This window comes from Haemorhous mexicanus, chromosome 10, assembly GCF_027477595.1.
Source record: "Haemorhous mexicanus isolate bHaeMex1 chromosome 10, bHaeMex1.pri, whole genome shotgun sequence".
In the NCBI taxonomy this organism is placed as follows: Eukaryota; Metazoa; Chordata; class Aves; order Passeriformes; family Fringillidae; genus Haemorhous; species Haemorhous mexicanus.
In genome coordinates, this window is record NC_082350.1 from 17,584,824 (window position 1) to 17,599,017 (window position 14,194).

At 48.1% G+C, this 14,194-nt stretch overlaps 1 protein-coding gene across 5 annotated transcripts in view; it reads left to right on the forward strand.

Annotated features, from left to right (window-relative positions):
- DIS3L2 (DIS3 like 3'-5' exoribonuclease 2) overlaps nucleotides 1-14,194 on the forward strand; it is a 180,489-nt gene that overhangs the window by 130,140 nt on the left and 36,155 nt on the right. For all 5 annotated transcript variants that reach the window (XR_009487686.1, XM_059855607.1, XM_059855605.1 and 2 more), the window contains exon 15: nucleotides 13,261-13,340. Coding sequence is in view for 4 of the 5 variants with exons in the window: in XM_059855607.1 (XP_059711590.1) it covers nucleotides 13,261-13,340 (80 nt within the window). In the remaining variant the exon portion in view is untranslated. The remainder of the gene's footprint in view (nucleotides 1-13,260; nucleotides 13,341-14,194) is intronic.

A 14,194-nucleotide genomic window follows, 5' to 3' on the forward strand; every position in this document is an offset into this window, starting at 1 on the left:
GTGTCAAACCTGTCCTTCTGTGCCCACTCCATAGGGAGACATGGATACTCCTCAGGAGTGAACTGGATGACCTTCTTTCTTCAGAGTTCACAGCTGCCACCTGCAGCCAAGCCCTGCAGGGGACAGAGGACTTGCCCCAACCCCAATCAGTTGGACAAAGTAACATCACCTGGGCATCATCCCTTCAGGAAAATTGTCTGTAACTTACTTTAGACCCAGCACTGAGGATCAGTGGTTTTGCCTCAAGTAGCCTTTGTCACAGTGGTCGCACAGCAATGGATACAAAACACAGTTCAGAGTAGGAAGATTTACTGAAAAGAGCTTGACTGGCCAAGAAATGGGAGCTACCATAGACTTTTCTCCCAACCCTCATTAATTTTCATTGTGGAAGAGGGAAGGGTTTGGAAAAGGGTTTTTTGTTTGTCTGAAGTAAAAAACCCCAAACCTTTCATGTGCCTGTTGCCCCAAATGTTTTTCGAACTAGCATGCAGCTGCATGGTCTGCCTTGTCTCATTAGAAACTGGCTTGATCTTCAGTCTTGGCAGATTCCATGAGAGTGTAAGAGATCTATTAGAAGGATCAAAGGTGACTCTATGGTATGAGAGGGTAGGAATCTCCCAGCTTATTGAATGTCAGCTGTGACAGTGCAGTGCCTGGCTTGTGTTGTGTCAAGGCTCTGCAGTTATGGCATGCTGGAAATGTAAAACTGGAAAGGGCTTTAGGAGATGATCCTTTTCCTGGCAGTAGCAGGAGCTCAGCTGGTAGCAGTCCTGTGCTGTGTTTGTTGCTGCTCTGTCACTGAGCCTGTGTAGCTCCTGGGACCTGTGAGCCAGAGCAAGTTGCTCCTGGGGTTGTCTCCATGACTTTCACCCTCCAGCCATGCAGATACAAAGTGAGTGAAAGAAGTTGCTGTTGGACCTGTCCCTCACGTGTCCCCAGTTAGTCATTGCCTGGAATCTAAAAGCATTTCATTGCCTGAAATGCTAAAGGCCTGGAGAAATCTTGTGGGGAACTCAGCTGAGTGTGCCAAGGTCCTCTGGGGTAGAGTTCAGCAGTCTGAAGGGCTCACCTGATTACAGCAAGGTTGTCATGCAGAGTGACTCACTGAGATTATCTTTGATGTCATGGAGTGTTTCTTCCCAATACAGTTGACAGGACAGTTGGTCAGAGCATGGTAATAATTTTGGTTAAATCCTCTCTATGGGCCGTTCACATAAGAGCTGGACTTGGTGATCCTTGTGGGTCTCTTCTAACTCGGAATATTCTGTGATCCTGTGGCAGCCTGCTGGCTGCAGTTGTGATGGGGTTTTACTTGCTGGGGCTGCAGAACAGTGCCAGAGTGTGAGATGCCCTCTTGTGCAGTCTGAGCAGCACAGCTGGATACTCCCATGGCTTGTGGCATCTCCATGGGCGAGTGGCATGGCTGAGCCTACCAGTGTGGGCAAAGCCTAGCACGGACCTTTGCTCTTCAGTTTTAAGTGAGGATTTCAGCTTTAGGTTGGGTTTATGGAAAGCAATGTGAGGTTTGGTTTACAAAAGAAAAAAAAAAATAGTCTTTTCAAAAAGCAATTTGTTTCTGCTTTCTGTGAGCAAGGCTTCCAAACGGACTCGGTCAGTTCTGCAGTATGATCAACAGTACTGGAAAAAAATACCAAGTGAAGTAACGCAGTGGCTGTGGTAAACATGAACTGGGGCCTTGGATGTAGCTAATGGCATACCACAAAAGAGTCTCCTTTCACCCACCACGCACGGTGCCAGCAGCAAGCACTGCCAGCGCTGGCGTCTAGCAGAGGAAAGCATCATTTGGCTCCCTTTTGGATTTCATTACTCTTCCTGCACTCCCTCCTGCTCACAGCAAAAGCCTTTCCAGTTGTAAAGAAGTGAATTAACTGCCTTCGTGTCAGTGATGGATGAGGCGCTTTCTCCCCCTTCAAAGAGAGAAGCGGTGCCGGTGAATGCGGGACGGCAGAGTTGAAAAGTCCAAGTGGGACAGGAGAGCCCGTGTGGTGACCCAGCTGTCAGGCAGGACACCCTGGGGACCGCTCCCACCGCTGCCCTGGGAGTGGGGAACAAAAACCATGCTCAGCACGCTCGCCTGGCCTCAAGGCTCTTTTTTTGTCTGTGTCCTGCTTTCAGTGGACTTGGGCACATCCCTGAACACACAGCAGCCGTTTGTGTGGGTTCAGGGAGCCTCAAAGGCTTTCACAGGGAGCTTCTCTAGGCTGCACAAAGCAGGGTTACCATGCTGGTACTCGGGAGATCTCCTTTCAGGCGTCCATGGCTAATCATATTAAAGGTGACCTCGTGGGCAGCGCTCTCCATTGTTGCCATATGTTTTGTCCAGTGCTTGAGTGATGTTGTGCATTGGAATGTATTCATGCGTCGCCTAATTTAATCACCAGACTTAATCCTCTCTCCTGTTCTACACCCTTAGAATTTACTGGCTCCTTTCTAGCCTCCCATGCATTGTTTGGGTCTCCTTCACAAGCTAATACCGATGCCTGGAGAGATTTTTATTTATTTATTTACTTTCAGAAAGTATTTAAAAATATAGTCTCGACCATAAGCCCAACAACCTCTCCAAAGGGAGAGCAAGCACAGTGGATGCTCTAGCAGGCTGATCCTTCTTCCCTGTGATCTTTTCCTTCCAGCTTTTCCATAGAAAAATTAGGGATTAAGCTCATGGGTTTAAAAAAAATAAAAATACTACGAATGGAAAAATGACTGAGAAAGTGGTGTGTCTCCTTTTAATATTGTTGGAATAAATAACTGATTTTAAGAACTTGACTCTGTCTGTAAAATACAGCGTTGGTTTCTGCCTTTAAAACTTACCGCTTTGGTATGGACAACTCCTATACCAGGGCTGACTGGACAAAATTAACCCAGCAAATACCCAAGTCCATCAAGCTGGGAAACTGAAAAGCCTGATTTATGCAAGACTGCTGCAAAACTCAGCTCTGCAAGAGCTGCTGTACTCCACAGCAGACAGGCATTTCTAGGGAGCAGCCTTTGCAGAATGTCTTTTAAGGATAATTTCTAAGGATTTTGGTAAGATTTCCCTGCTCCAGCTGATGCTGCCTTGTGGAGGGGTATGTTAAGAATGGGAATTTGAGATTCAGTTGTGTTGTGACTTGCTTTAGGTGTGGATGGGAGCAGTCCTGGCAAGGGAAGGCTGTGATGAGATTTTAGGGTGATACACAATCAAGTTGCTTGTATGCTGAACTAGAGGCAGGAAACTTTACACTTGCTGAGGCAGATTGTTAAATAAACAACCTCATGCTTTGGTTCAGCTCTTGGATTCTCCTATCCTGTGTACAGCATGCTGGTACCACATCTGTAAATAGTGGAATACATCCTGGATAACCTTAAACATAGATTGTACCTGAATTACAGCTTTGAGTTTCCCTCTGTGTATGAGTGTGCACGGGCACATGTGAGATCCCTGCAGCCAAGTTCTCACACATGAGCTTGCTGATCTGTGTGCTATGTTTTAGGTTTGATGGGAGGAAGGAGGAATGGCATAAAAGATTGCAGACTTGTGGCTGGTTTTAAAAATAGTTTTAAAATATGATGTATCTTCATTTTAAAGAAATGCAATACTGCTTGGAAACCACAGCTACTGAACATAAACCATGTTGAGCCCCTTACATATGTTTAGTCACAGTGTGGAGCAGAGGGTTGTAGCAGCCTGCTGTGCATTAGCACTGGAAGAGGATTCCCTGATCCTACCCCCCACACTCCAACTCAGGGATCCACAGCAGCATCATGGGCTCTGACATAATTTGGCCCTACAAAAATGCTATAGAATTTTCACCTTTTCAGTGTGAACCTTGCCAGAGTCCTTTCTGAAATGCCTACATGCAGAAATTGCTTCTCTGCTGAAGCTCAGCCGTGTTGGAGCTGGAGGACAGCTGGCCATAGGTTAGCTGGAGGGCAGGGTACCTGTCCCACTGCCAGGGGGTCTGGGCTTGCTGGGGCAAGTCTCCTGGCCACTGTCCACTCCTGCTTTCTTCTTTTCCTGTGACAGAGGAGCCTGGAGCCTCTAGGAAAATGTGGGCAGGAGCAGGTTGCTGCCAAAAGAATTCAACCACACCACAACCAATCTCTTCCTAGGGGAGCCCAGCAGTTATGCTAACAGCAGCAGCTCATGCTGTCCATGGGAATGGAGAGGGATGTCTGTGGAAAGCTTTGGATCTCCTACTCTTGCACTGAGCAATGTGCTTAGACATACCATGGGATTTTGGTGAAATTGGGGGAAGGAGGTCATGGCACACGGCTGACCTGTGCCCAGGGAGAAGGGTGCCAGCACTGCCCTGGTGGGATGTGGAGGGGTGTTCTGTGGCATGCAGCCTTAGGAGAAGATGCTCTGCAGCTCTGAGTGTGAATGGCAGGAGATGTCTTCCCATCCCCATGCTGCAACAGTGTCAGGGGGTAAAGGTTTGGCCAAGGACACGGCGCAGCTGCCTGCAGTCCTGGCAGGTTGTAATATTCTGCAAGGAAGTCCAGGTTGTCCCCAGGGACTGAGCAAAGCTTGAGTCAGCAGCACTAGGTCTGGACGTCAGGACTGCCAGGTATTTCACAGCAGCACTCCAAGGGATGGGGGAGTATGGTGTGTCAGTCAAACTGAGATCAGTGTGCTGTAATCAGGGTATTCTGCTCTTCACAGTCCTAGTTAATGGGTTGTGGATATAACTAAACCTAGAAATACTGTTGTGATTGCTCTTGTTACCTGGTAGAGCTCTTACCATGTCAGCACAGGGGCTGTCCATATTTCAATAGATTTATCTCTTGTATGGAGGGTATTACAAGCTTTATCTGTCTTCCAGTGAGACTCTATGGAAATCCCTCCAGGCATGAGGCAGTACCTGGGTGCTGAATTAATCTGTGCTTCTGGATTCTCACAGCTCCATTAGTGGCTTAGCAGGGGAAGCAGTTTCCATTAACAAACTTAAGAAAATCGGATTTGCTTTGTTTGACCTGCCCTCAGTTCCTTGTATCCTCCCAGTAGCAATGACAAAGACCGGGCACATTATGGTAAGGCACAAAATAGTCATAGGGAAGACACAAAATAGGCTGATTTGTAAGCAGGTATCAGCATCCTCCAGGGCTCGTGGGGTGAGGGAGAGTTGTGCAGGTGCAGTAAAAGACACCAAACCTTTCTTCCTCCTGCCACATACCCAGACACATCTGCACCCATGGCTCTTACCCTGCCCCCCCTGTGCTTTGAGCCATTTGAAGACAGCACAGTGTCACATCCTCCTCCAGGTAACCACTGCTCTCTGCTCTGTTCCTGGTGTGAGGCTGGGGCAGCTCTCAGAGACCATGTGGTGCTTTGGGAAGGGCTGTTTTCCCTCTCACTTTTCATCTAGTATTGCTGGGGTTCATGATCTGTTTTCCATTTAAAAAACTGCCTGTGGGGCACCGCTGTTTTCCTTGGGGTGCTGTGTGCCTTAGCAGAGCTGTGCATCCATCAGGGGCTGGATCTGACCTTTCTTGAGGGCTGTGCAGGGTAAAATTGCTCCCCTGTTTCCTGCCAAGCCTGTAGTCATCATCAGTTTTCAAAATGCAAGAATTTTCTGCAGCCCAAAATCTCTTGTCTCAACTGAGGCTGGCAAAGCCCAGCTTGTGAGGGGTTTGTTACAGCAGAAGGTGAAATCAGTGAAACTGTCTTTTGTCAGAGCATGGATGGGACTGGGAGACACAAAAGAGCTGGGAATACTTTAAAGGGAGGCTGGGAGACAAGCTGTGAGTAACAGAAAATGAAACAGCCAAGCAGTGAAACTTGGCATATGTCTTGTTAGTGTCACATTTTTTTAATGTGGCATTTCCTAGGGATGTTTTGCTTCTATTTTCAAGTTGGTATATGTGTAGAAAATACTTTTAACTTCATTGAGAGTTCCCTATTGGTCTAGGGCATGCAGTGCACTGTCACAATTTGTTAGCTTTTGAAGAAGGTATTTTTAATCCACAAATTCAAACCCTTCACAATTGTATAATCTGTATTTTAGTTTTGTGGTTTCCTAATCGTGCATGTAGAGAATGAGCTCATCCAGTTTATAAAATGAACGGAAGTATTCAGCTCTTCTTTCTAAATAAATCTGGATCCATTTCTTTGTGGATTGCATCCGAAACCTCCGATGCAGACAAGTGTGAATGCTTAAAAATAAACTCATTTGTAGATTATATTTCTGCCAAGTGGTGAAAGTTGTCCAGTGCCCTGTCTTTCTAGAAAGGCTCTTCAGCTTTGACTTGCAGCTGTGACATAAAAGCCAAAGGTGTGATGCCAGCTTGTCATTTTGGTGACAGCATCTGCCTGTCTTGCAAAGGATCCAGCCACAGTTCTTCCTGGTTTTGCTGTGCTGCCCAGCCACCCATAGCAGAGGTTTTGGGGGCCACTAGCCATCAATAGGGCAGTCCTCCTATGTGCCAGGGAATATGTGCTGGTGACTTCACTTCTGTGGCAGGGAGACCCCCTCACTGCATCCCAGGGCTGATGTTTGGAGAGAAAGAGTTGTTGCAGCCTGTGGGATAATTTAATAATAGCTTATTGTGGCTTTGGGTCCCAGATTAATTTAAGAGGGAAGAGCTGTCTTCTGTCTTCCATCTGCCATGTCAGGAATTCACTGGCTTTTCCCGTGTTTTATGCAGCTGTATGATGCAGGCAGCAGCTAAGTAAATGATAGGATTTTAAAATAAAAGTAAGCAGTGGGATTCAGACCAGAGTAATACCCCAAATGTGTTTCAGCTCCTTCTCCTAGGCTGTTTTGGGATTTGATTTGACATTGTCCTTAGCCACATGCATGGACCTTGTAGCCTGTTAACAGAGGCACTTTGCTGGCTAATGTGCTGAGGAAATGGGGCAGTAGGGACAGCTTCAGGAGCGTCTTAGAGAATTTAAACCTTCACCTGGAAATTGTGCTTGTAGGGATGGGGAGAAGGAGCCTCACTGAGGAGGCAGTAGGTGAGACGTACCAGTTTAGGACCAGTTCATGACTTTCAACAGTAGCAGCAGCAGTCCCATCATCAGGTGCTGAGATTTGCTGTCTACAAAGCCAAAAGGAAAGGACTGCTCCAACCCAGTGTGAGAGGTAACTTGTTGAGCTGGTAGCAAGTTTCCTTGTCTTTCCTCTTTTTTCCACTGTAGGACTTTCGGTTTGTCCTTTATTACCCCCATCCTGTCCTTACCACATGTTCTTCATCCACTACCCAGGGTCATTCTCCAGCAATTTTGAGCTGCAGCACAAATAGAAAAGCTCATGGAAGAAGTGCTTTGGTCTCCAGAGCAGCTTCTTTAAGTGAAAACACAGCTGTGAGGTTTGCAGCCTGTGCTGCTGAAAGGGCTCATCCAGCCGGCACAGCCAGCGCTGCTGCAGTGCTTCCAGCACGCAGGAATTGGGAAATCCATTGTGAACAAGATTGAGTTTGATGGCCTGCGTGGAGGCAGATGGATGTATTTTTAAGGGATGATGTGCCAGAAAACTCTGTGATTACGTTACTGGAGCATGGCTCGTTTTTTGTGGTTTTAAAAGTGAGTGTCAGGACTTCAGGACTGTTTCTTTTTCGGGTCAAAACCGAAGTTTGGGCGGGGCATAAAAACCTGCTTGATGACTAAGTTTATTCTTAAAAAGCTTTCTAGAGCTTGCTAGAGAGGAGAGCCTTATTCCAACCCAGCGCAGATACCAGTCTTTTTGGACTTCCATGCAAATGGGGTTAAAACTGATTAAGTGCCCAGGGTGAAAAAGAAGCCCTGCCTTTCAGGAAACTGTTTTCAGTGTGATCTTTAGGTCAGTTCCCTGGTTTTTTGTCTCAGAGGCTCATATTCTGCCTCGCCTCCTTGCCCTGGGTGAACTCTTTCTGCTTGAATTCTCCCCACATCAGTGGAATTACCTTGACCAGTTCCAACCGAGGCTGCCCTTACATGGCTCTGTGACTGGGACAGCTCAGGTCTGACCTGGTTCCCCAGCTGAACCGATAATACCTCTCTGACACAGTGCATGTGTGGAGAAAACTTTTCATCTCATGACAGAGGTTTGATGCTTAGAGCCAAGGCTGGGAACGGAGGATCCAAGCCAAGCCATTTACTCAAGGGGCATGCAGAATTTGCCCAGTCAGGTCAATATAGGGACTGGCAGCGTTTCAGCAGCCAGGAGTGCTCTTCATGCTCTTTTCTTGTTGGAGATGCCAGGCTTTATCACATGACCGAGCCCCCAACTGCGGCAGGTCTAAAGCACTCTTTAAAATGAGGATGGCTGCTGGCTGCACTGAAACCCAGGCAAGTCTGGAGGTCCATGACAATGTGAAGCACTGTTCACTCTTTCTGAAAATCTCTTCTTAGCCTGGGTGGAAGAAGCCACAAGATGCAGGGAGCTTCTCCACACCCCCCCTGTCTGCCTGAGCAGGACATGGGGTCCCCTCAGGGCTCAGGCAGCACAGAGTGCACTGAGGGGCAGCTGCTTCTCTGCTTCACTGGTGTCTCATATCTGTGCACTGGTTTAGTGTCTGCTCACCTCTGCTGAGGGTGGGATGGGAGCTTTAGGTGCAGATGAAGCACGTCAGTGTTTGGCAGATGGGGGAACAAGGAGCATCCTGCTGTCAGCCAGCTGCATCCTTGGCTGGATTTAAGGATGTAGGGGTAGAGAGTGGGAGTATGTAACTAATCCAAAGAGTGGAGTAACTGTGCAAACAAGTGTTACATGCACACAGCCATCTGTGCTGTGGGCTCAGAAGATGACTTTCCTTGAGATGGTTTTCCTCAAGGAGGTGGCATTACCTTCACCTTGAGCTTGCAGTACGTGCCACCAAACCACCCCAAGGGTCTGTGAGGGCTTCTGTGTGCTGTGAGTACATTCTCTTGCTCTATTGACCAGTCACTGGATAGTGTGCTCACACCTGCTTGGTGCCTTAAAAGAGATACTCCCATCCATGGAGTCAACAGCATCCTGCCCATCAAACAACCTGCCCCAGCCCCTTTGAATTTCAGTGATTGCTCCTCTTCTTTTCGGGTGTATTGCAGTTGTGTCTGGTGATGAGCAAGCCTATCCATCACTGTATCCAAAGAGACCCAAATTACTCCTTTTGACAGCTCTTATTCACACACCTCCCTGTGCCTCTGACATCTCAATTATTGATGGGGCTCTCCTGGTAGGCAGCACTCTGTTCTCAGCATGGCTGCCTTCCAGCTCCCCTTCCCACTGAGTTCATGCACACACATGCCGAACGCTGCTTTATGTGCAGAGCCACTGGAGTGCAAAGGGATCTTTATTAGCATGTGAGCCCCAGGGCTGCACTACCAGAGGGGGCAGTGCAAGCCAAATCACACTGCAGTTCAGTGCTGGGAATTTGCTCTCCCCCTCCTCTACCAGGGAAGCCCAGAGTCTTGTAAAATGAAATTATCTCATATGTTTAATGGCGAAGATTGCTTGATCTTGTGATGGGGGTCACCTTGCACTTGCATTTCTCTAAGATACTTCAGTCCCCCGTTGCCCTGCAGGTATAAAATGCAGTATTTTTGGGAGCAGTGCCTTTCCCTGTGCTGTGGTATTAGCTTGTTTGCTGGCTTTACAGCAAGTCCCTTCTAACAAGGAACAGTGACACACACAGAAAGGAACTTCAAAGCAGCAATGTGGTGTTGGAGCAATGTTGTCAAATTGGTTAAGAGTTAAAGCTGTGCCAGAGGGGTAATTGCAAAAGGCTGCTGGATTTGTAGGGCTTTGTGTATGCAGGAGGTTCTGGATGTCTCGTGACCTTGCTGCAGCAAAAGTCAGCTAGAAGAATGATGAAGTGGTCCATCAGCTCCTGACATTTGTCCCAGCCTTGCCCTGCAGCCTTCTGTGATTCAGAAGTAACCAGAGGTTTTGTGTGTAGTGAGTGAAGGCAAAAGGAAAGGGCATCTGCTGGAGAAGATAGGACCAGAGAGAAGCAGTGCTGTAGGGGTGCAGAGAGCTGGGAAAGGACACTTGAGTTCTGTTTTCAGAAGTCTGTTGCAGCAGGCACTTCACAGATTAGCATTAGCATGGGAGAAAAAATCTCTGCTGACCTTCCAAAGCCCTGATGTGCTGGGAAGCATGAGTGCCTTTACAGTGAGCAGGGCAGTGCAGAAGTGAGAGAGTCTGGTCAGTGGAGCTTTCCTGAGGCTCCAGTGGCAGAGAGGACCCAACTGTAAGATGTTGAGTGGCTGTGGACAACTTTGTTAAGTTTAGCATTAAGCTTATTGTTTCTGCATTCCCAGTGTGCTCCCTGCACAGCTAGTCCTTCCCTAGCTGCCTTACCTGCTGGCTTTCCACCCTGTGATGAGTTTTGCCCGAGGACTTTGTGCTCTCTGCAGAGGCTGAATATCACCAAGGAGCAAAGGCAGCCGGACCATTGCTGGTGGCTGCACAGTCAGAACTTGACTGTTCATTTGGGGTCTGTAAGGACTCCTGGTGACAAACACAGGCCCCCTCTTCCCCCTCCTGGCTGAGCATGACAGTGCATGAGCAGGGCAGATCTGCAGAAGAGCATGGGCTGTGAATCAGTGACAGCTGCCTTGAGCTTTGGTTGCTGGGACAGACCTTTAGTTACATTCCTCTCTGTGTGACAGCCTGACCCTGACCTTTCTCTGAGTGTGGTCCTCTTGTCACTGTGGGCAGCATCCTCTTGCCTGACAGCATGGACCCAGATGGTCAAGCCATGTATAGTCCCCACTATCCTGGCCTTGCTGGCACTGGTAGATGATGCAGGGATGGCTGAGCCTGCCAAGCAGGGTGTGTTTTATTTGTCTGGAATATCATGAGCAGACAAAGAAGGATTAAAATAACAGAAAGTTGAAAACCCGTTATCTTTGGGAACTGTGATCTTTCCTTTTGGGGTAGGCAGGTTCCATGGGATCTCATCCCCCCCAGATAGTGGAAAGGTCACCTTCCCATACCTGATTGCCCCAAGGCTTTCTGTAGCAGCCTGTCAAAACAAGGCTGTTTTCCTTCCCAGCCTTTTTCCTTCCTTCCTTTTTTCCCTCCCCTTGGATTTGTGTCCTTGCACAGAGGTGGTTCCACCCTTGAGCTGTGCTGGGCACCCAGAGCCCAGGTGAGCTATAGCCAGAGATGCTCAGTTAGTGCAAACCCAGAGCCCACTTAGCTGAGAGCTGCAAGCAAGAGAGTCAGGCACTCCTGAGTTTGTCCTGATCAAAATTATTGTTAAAAGTTGCCAAAGCCACAATTTTGCCAAATTTTGCACTCCTTTTGTGCTTTGTCTCCACTGATTCTCTGGTGCAGTGCCTTTTCCACAAAGAATAGGATCTGGTGGATCTTTGTCTGCAATAATTGCTGTCCCTTTGGCCTCAGAGGTGCTTCCTGATATTCTAGGAGGAAAGCTTTGGAAAACCTGGCCGAGAAAAAACGGCTTTAAGCAGTTCCCAGTTCCTCCTTCGGTTCCCCAAACCAGGGACTCTGCTTATGGAGCACATATGGCCAGCAAGGTGCTTGCTTGTCTCCCTTGGGGAGTTTCCTTTGTTTCTTGCTGACCTCCTGCTCCCATGTGGTAGCTGCCATGTGCCATCATAGCATCTGGAGAGGCTGGATCCACAGCCAGGCTTCATGGGTCTTGGCCAGAAGGAGCATCCCCAGCCATGTCCTGCCATGAACACTGCTCTCCAAAGTGGCTCTGAGTGATCTTGCTCGCTGCAAGGTCAGGGCTTGCAAGAAGGGGAGCTGTGGAGAGTGTTAAGAAGTCACTGTCCTGGCAGTGCTGTGAACTGCGACGTGTGTACCGTGGGCACTCGTGTTCTGTGGTGTTGCACGAGCTCGTGTTTCAGAATGCCTTACACTGGTAGGGCTGTGGAAGACAAGGGAGCTCAGCTGAATTTGGCCTCAGCCTAGTACTTGGTTCTTAACTCAGCATTCAAGGTGGTGAATTTTTCAGTGATTTCTTGGCATGCAGTTTTATTTGGGTCAGTGAGAGCACAGTGTGTGACTTTGCTACTCTTTAGGGAAGGGAAAATCAGTGCATCATCTAGTGATTCAGCACACAGGGTTTCTTTACAGCCTACGGGAGAAAGATGTTTTAATTCTGTGTTCATTCCTGAATAAGCCATTAATTTGAGTTAGCAATTTTCTTGGAGCCCAGAGGAGAGGAGTTTGTGATCAAATGCAGTGGCTCAACACTGCTCTCCTCCTTTCTTTGCTTAAAAAGGTTGGGCTCATCATAACATCCTTTGACTTTTAGCCCTTGTGGTGATCTTCCCAGACCATTTCAGGAGTCCTGCACAATCCAGCACTGGCAACAGCCCTGCTGACAGTAATCTCTGTGACCCCAAAAACATGCATGAAGACTGGCAGATACCTCCTCTAAAGGATGCTGCCCCTCTTACCCTCCCTGCTGGCTCCTGGTCAAGATCTGCAGCTCTTTGGCTGAGCCCAGGGGTCTTGGCTGTGAGAGCTGGTGGGACATTGACGTGGGGGCCAGCAGCCTTCCCCAGGGTAATGAGGAGCTGCTGGGATGGGCAGGGCTGTTGCAGAACTCAGTTCCGTGCTGTTTTCTAGGCGGCTCAGTGCATAAAGTCACTGAAGACATTTTCAGCAAAAAAGTCTCCCCACAGAACCATTCTGTTGCTTGTTGAAAGAGGATTAATTTTTCCCCCTTAATAAAACAAGCTGTGTTTGAAATCCAAAAACCCTTGCTGAATGCCTTCTTGGAGCTGCAACCAAAGCAGCTTCCAGGTCCCATTATAGCCTGCTGCCGGAGGCGGATCCAACTGCAAACCCTTCTAACAGCTCTTTAATAACTCTGCACAGAAGGAAAAATCTGTCACCTTTGCCTCTGTGGTTTCTCCTCTGTTCTAATGCACTGGAGGAACGAGATGGAGCCAGGAAGGTTTTCAGAGAAAGACTCGTGGGAACTGCAGCTGCCGATGGAGAAACTCGCTTCTGTAGTGTCTGAGGGGAACCGCAGCCGCTCTGCTGAGGGGTGCTGTGTGTGGGTGGGTTTGGAGGGCTGAGCTGTTACAACCCGTGCATTTCAGAGGAACCACGAACACTTTATGGTAACAAAGGGTGGAAAAAGCAAGAGGTTTCTGCAATGCATGTGACTTTTCCCTGAGGTTTGGAACCCCACAGTATGTTCCAGGCCACAGTGTTTGCGTGTCAGCCTTGGTGAGTTTAAGCTTTCTCCAACAAGCCTTGCTTGAAGTTACTGTAATTACCAAGAGCCTAAAATGTTGCCTTTTTTTTTTTTTTTCCCCCTTCTCTCTCTCTTTTCACTGTCGGACACCCCTTCTCCTCTGTGCAGATGAAGCTGTCGTTTACCTTGGACCAGGAGAGTGGGATGCCTCAGGGCTGTTATATCTATCAGTACCGGGACAGCAACAGGTAAGTCCTGTGGAAGATCACACGCAGCAAACACGGGAAGGTGCAGTGAAAGGAGGCTGCCCTGCCTCCTGGCCCGGGGATCACAACTGCTTGTACCACTTAAAAGTAGATTAAAGAAGACCCCAGGCTTGACCTGAAACTGGGAACAGCTCCTGTAAAGGCCAGATTCTTTAAAATGCACAAGGCCCTGCAGCCCCCTTTTTTTTATTTCTCTCTAGCTTTTAAAAGCTGCTTTTATTTGTCTAAAAGGCCTGCTCTTGGGTACCTCAGGCTCTGACAGAGCTCACCCAGGCTTTGCCCAGGGGTGTTTGTGACTCACATTCTATACTGTTGGGGTGACTCTGGGAGCGTGGCCTGAGGGAAAGCACCCAAAGGCCACAGAGCACTTGAAAGCAGAGCCCTCACCTGTGCTTAGCTAGACCCTCAGAGCACCCTGTTCTCTCTGCTGAAGCTCATGCAGGGCTTCACTGAGTGGCCTGTGTACCATAGGTACCTATGGTACCATAGCCCCAATGCAGCCACGTGCTCTGTTTTTGTAAGATACTATATGATATTCAAGCTTTGGAGCACAGAGTCCTCTATTTCTAGGTATTCTGTCTATTTTTACTTGCTGCTGTAGTGAATTGGCACCCAAGATGTTTTTATTTCAAATCACATTCTCATTATCAAATTGACAGCAGCAGCAGAGTTCAGGATATTTCTGTGTTTGCCCTGAATACCAGTATGTCATAAATCCATGGCCTGTTACTCCACCCATGTAGTTCTGCTTCTTGCCAGTTATTCAAGTTAACCTAAAAAATGAGAGTATATGAAATTGTCAATGAACAGAACAGCCTGTAATTAGATCTGCTCAG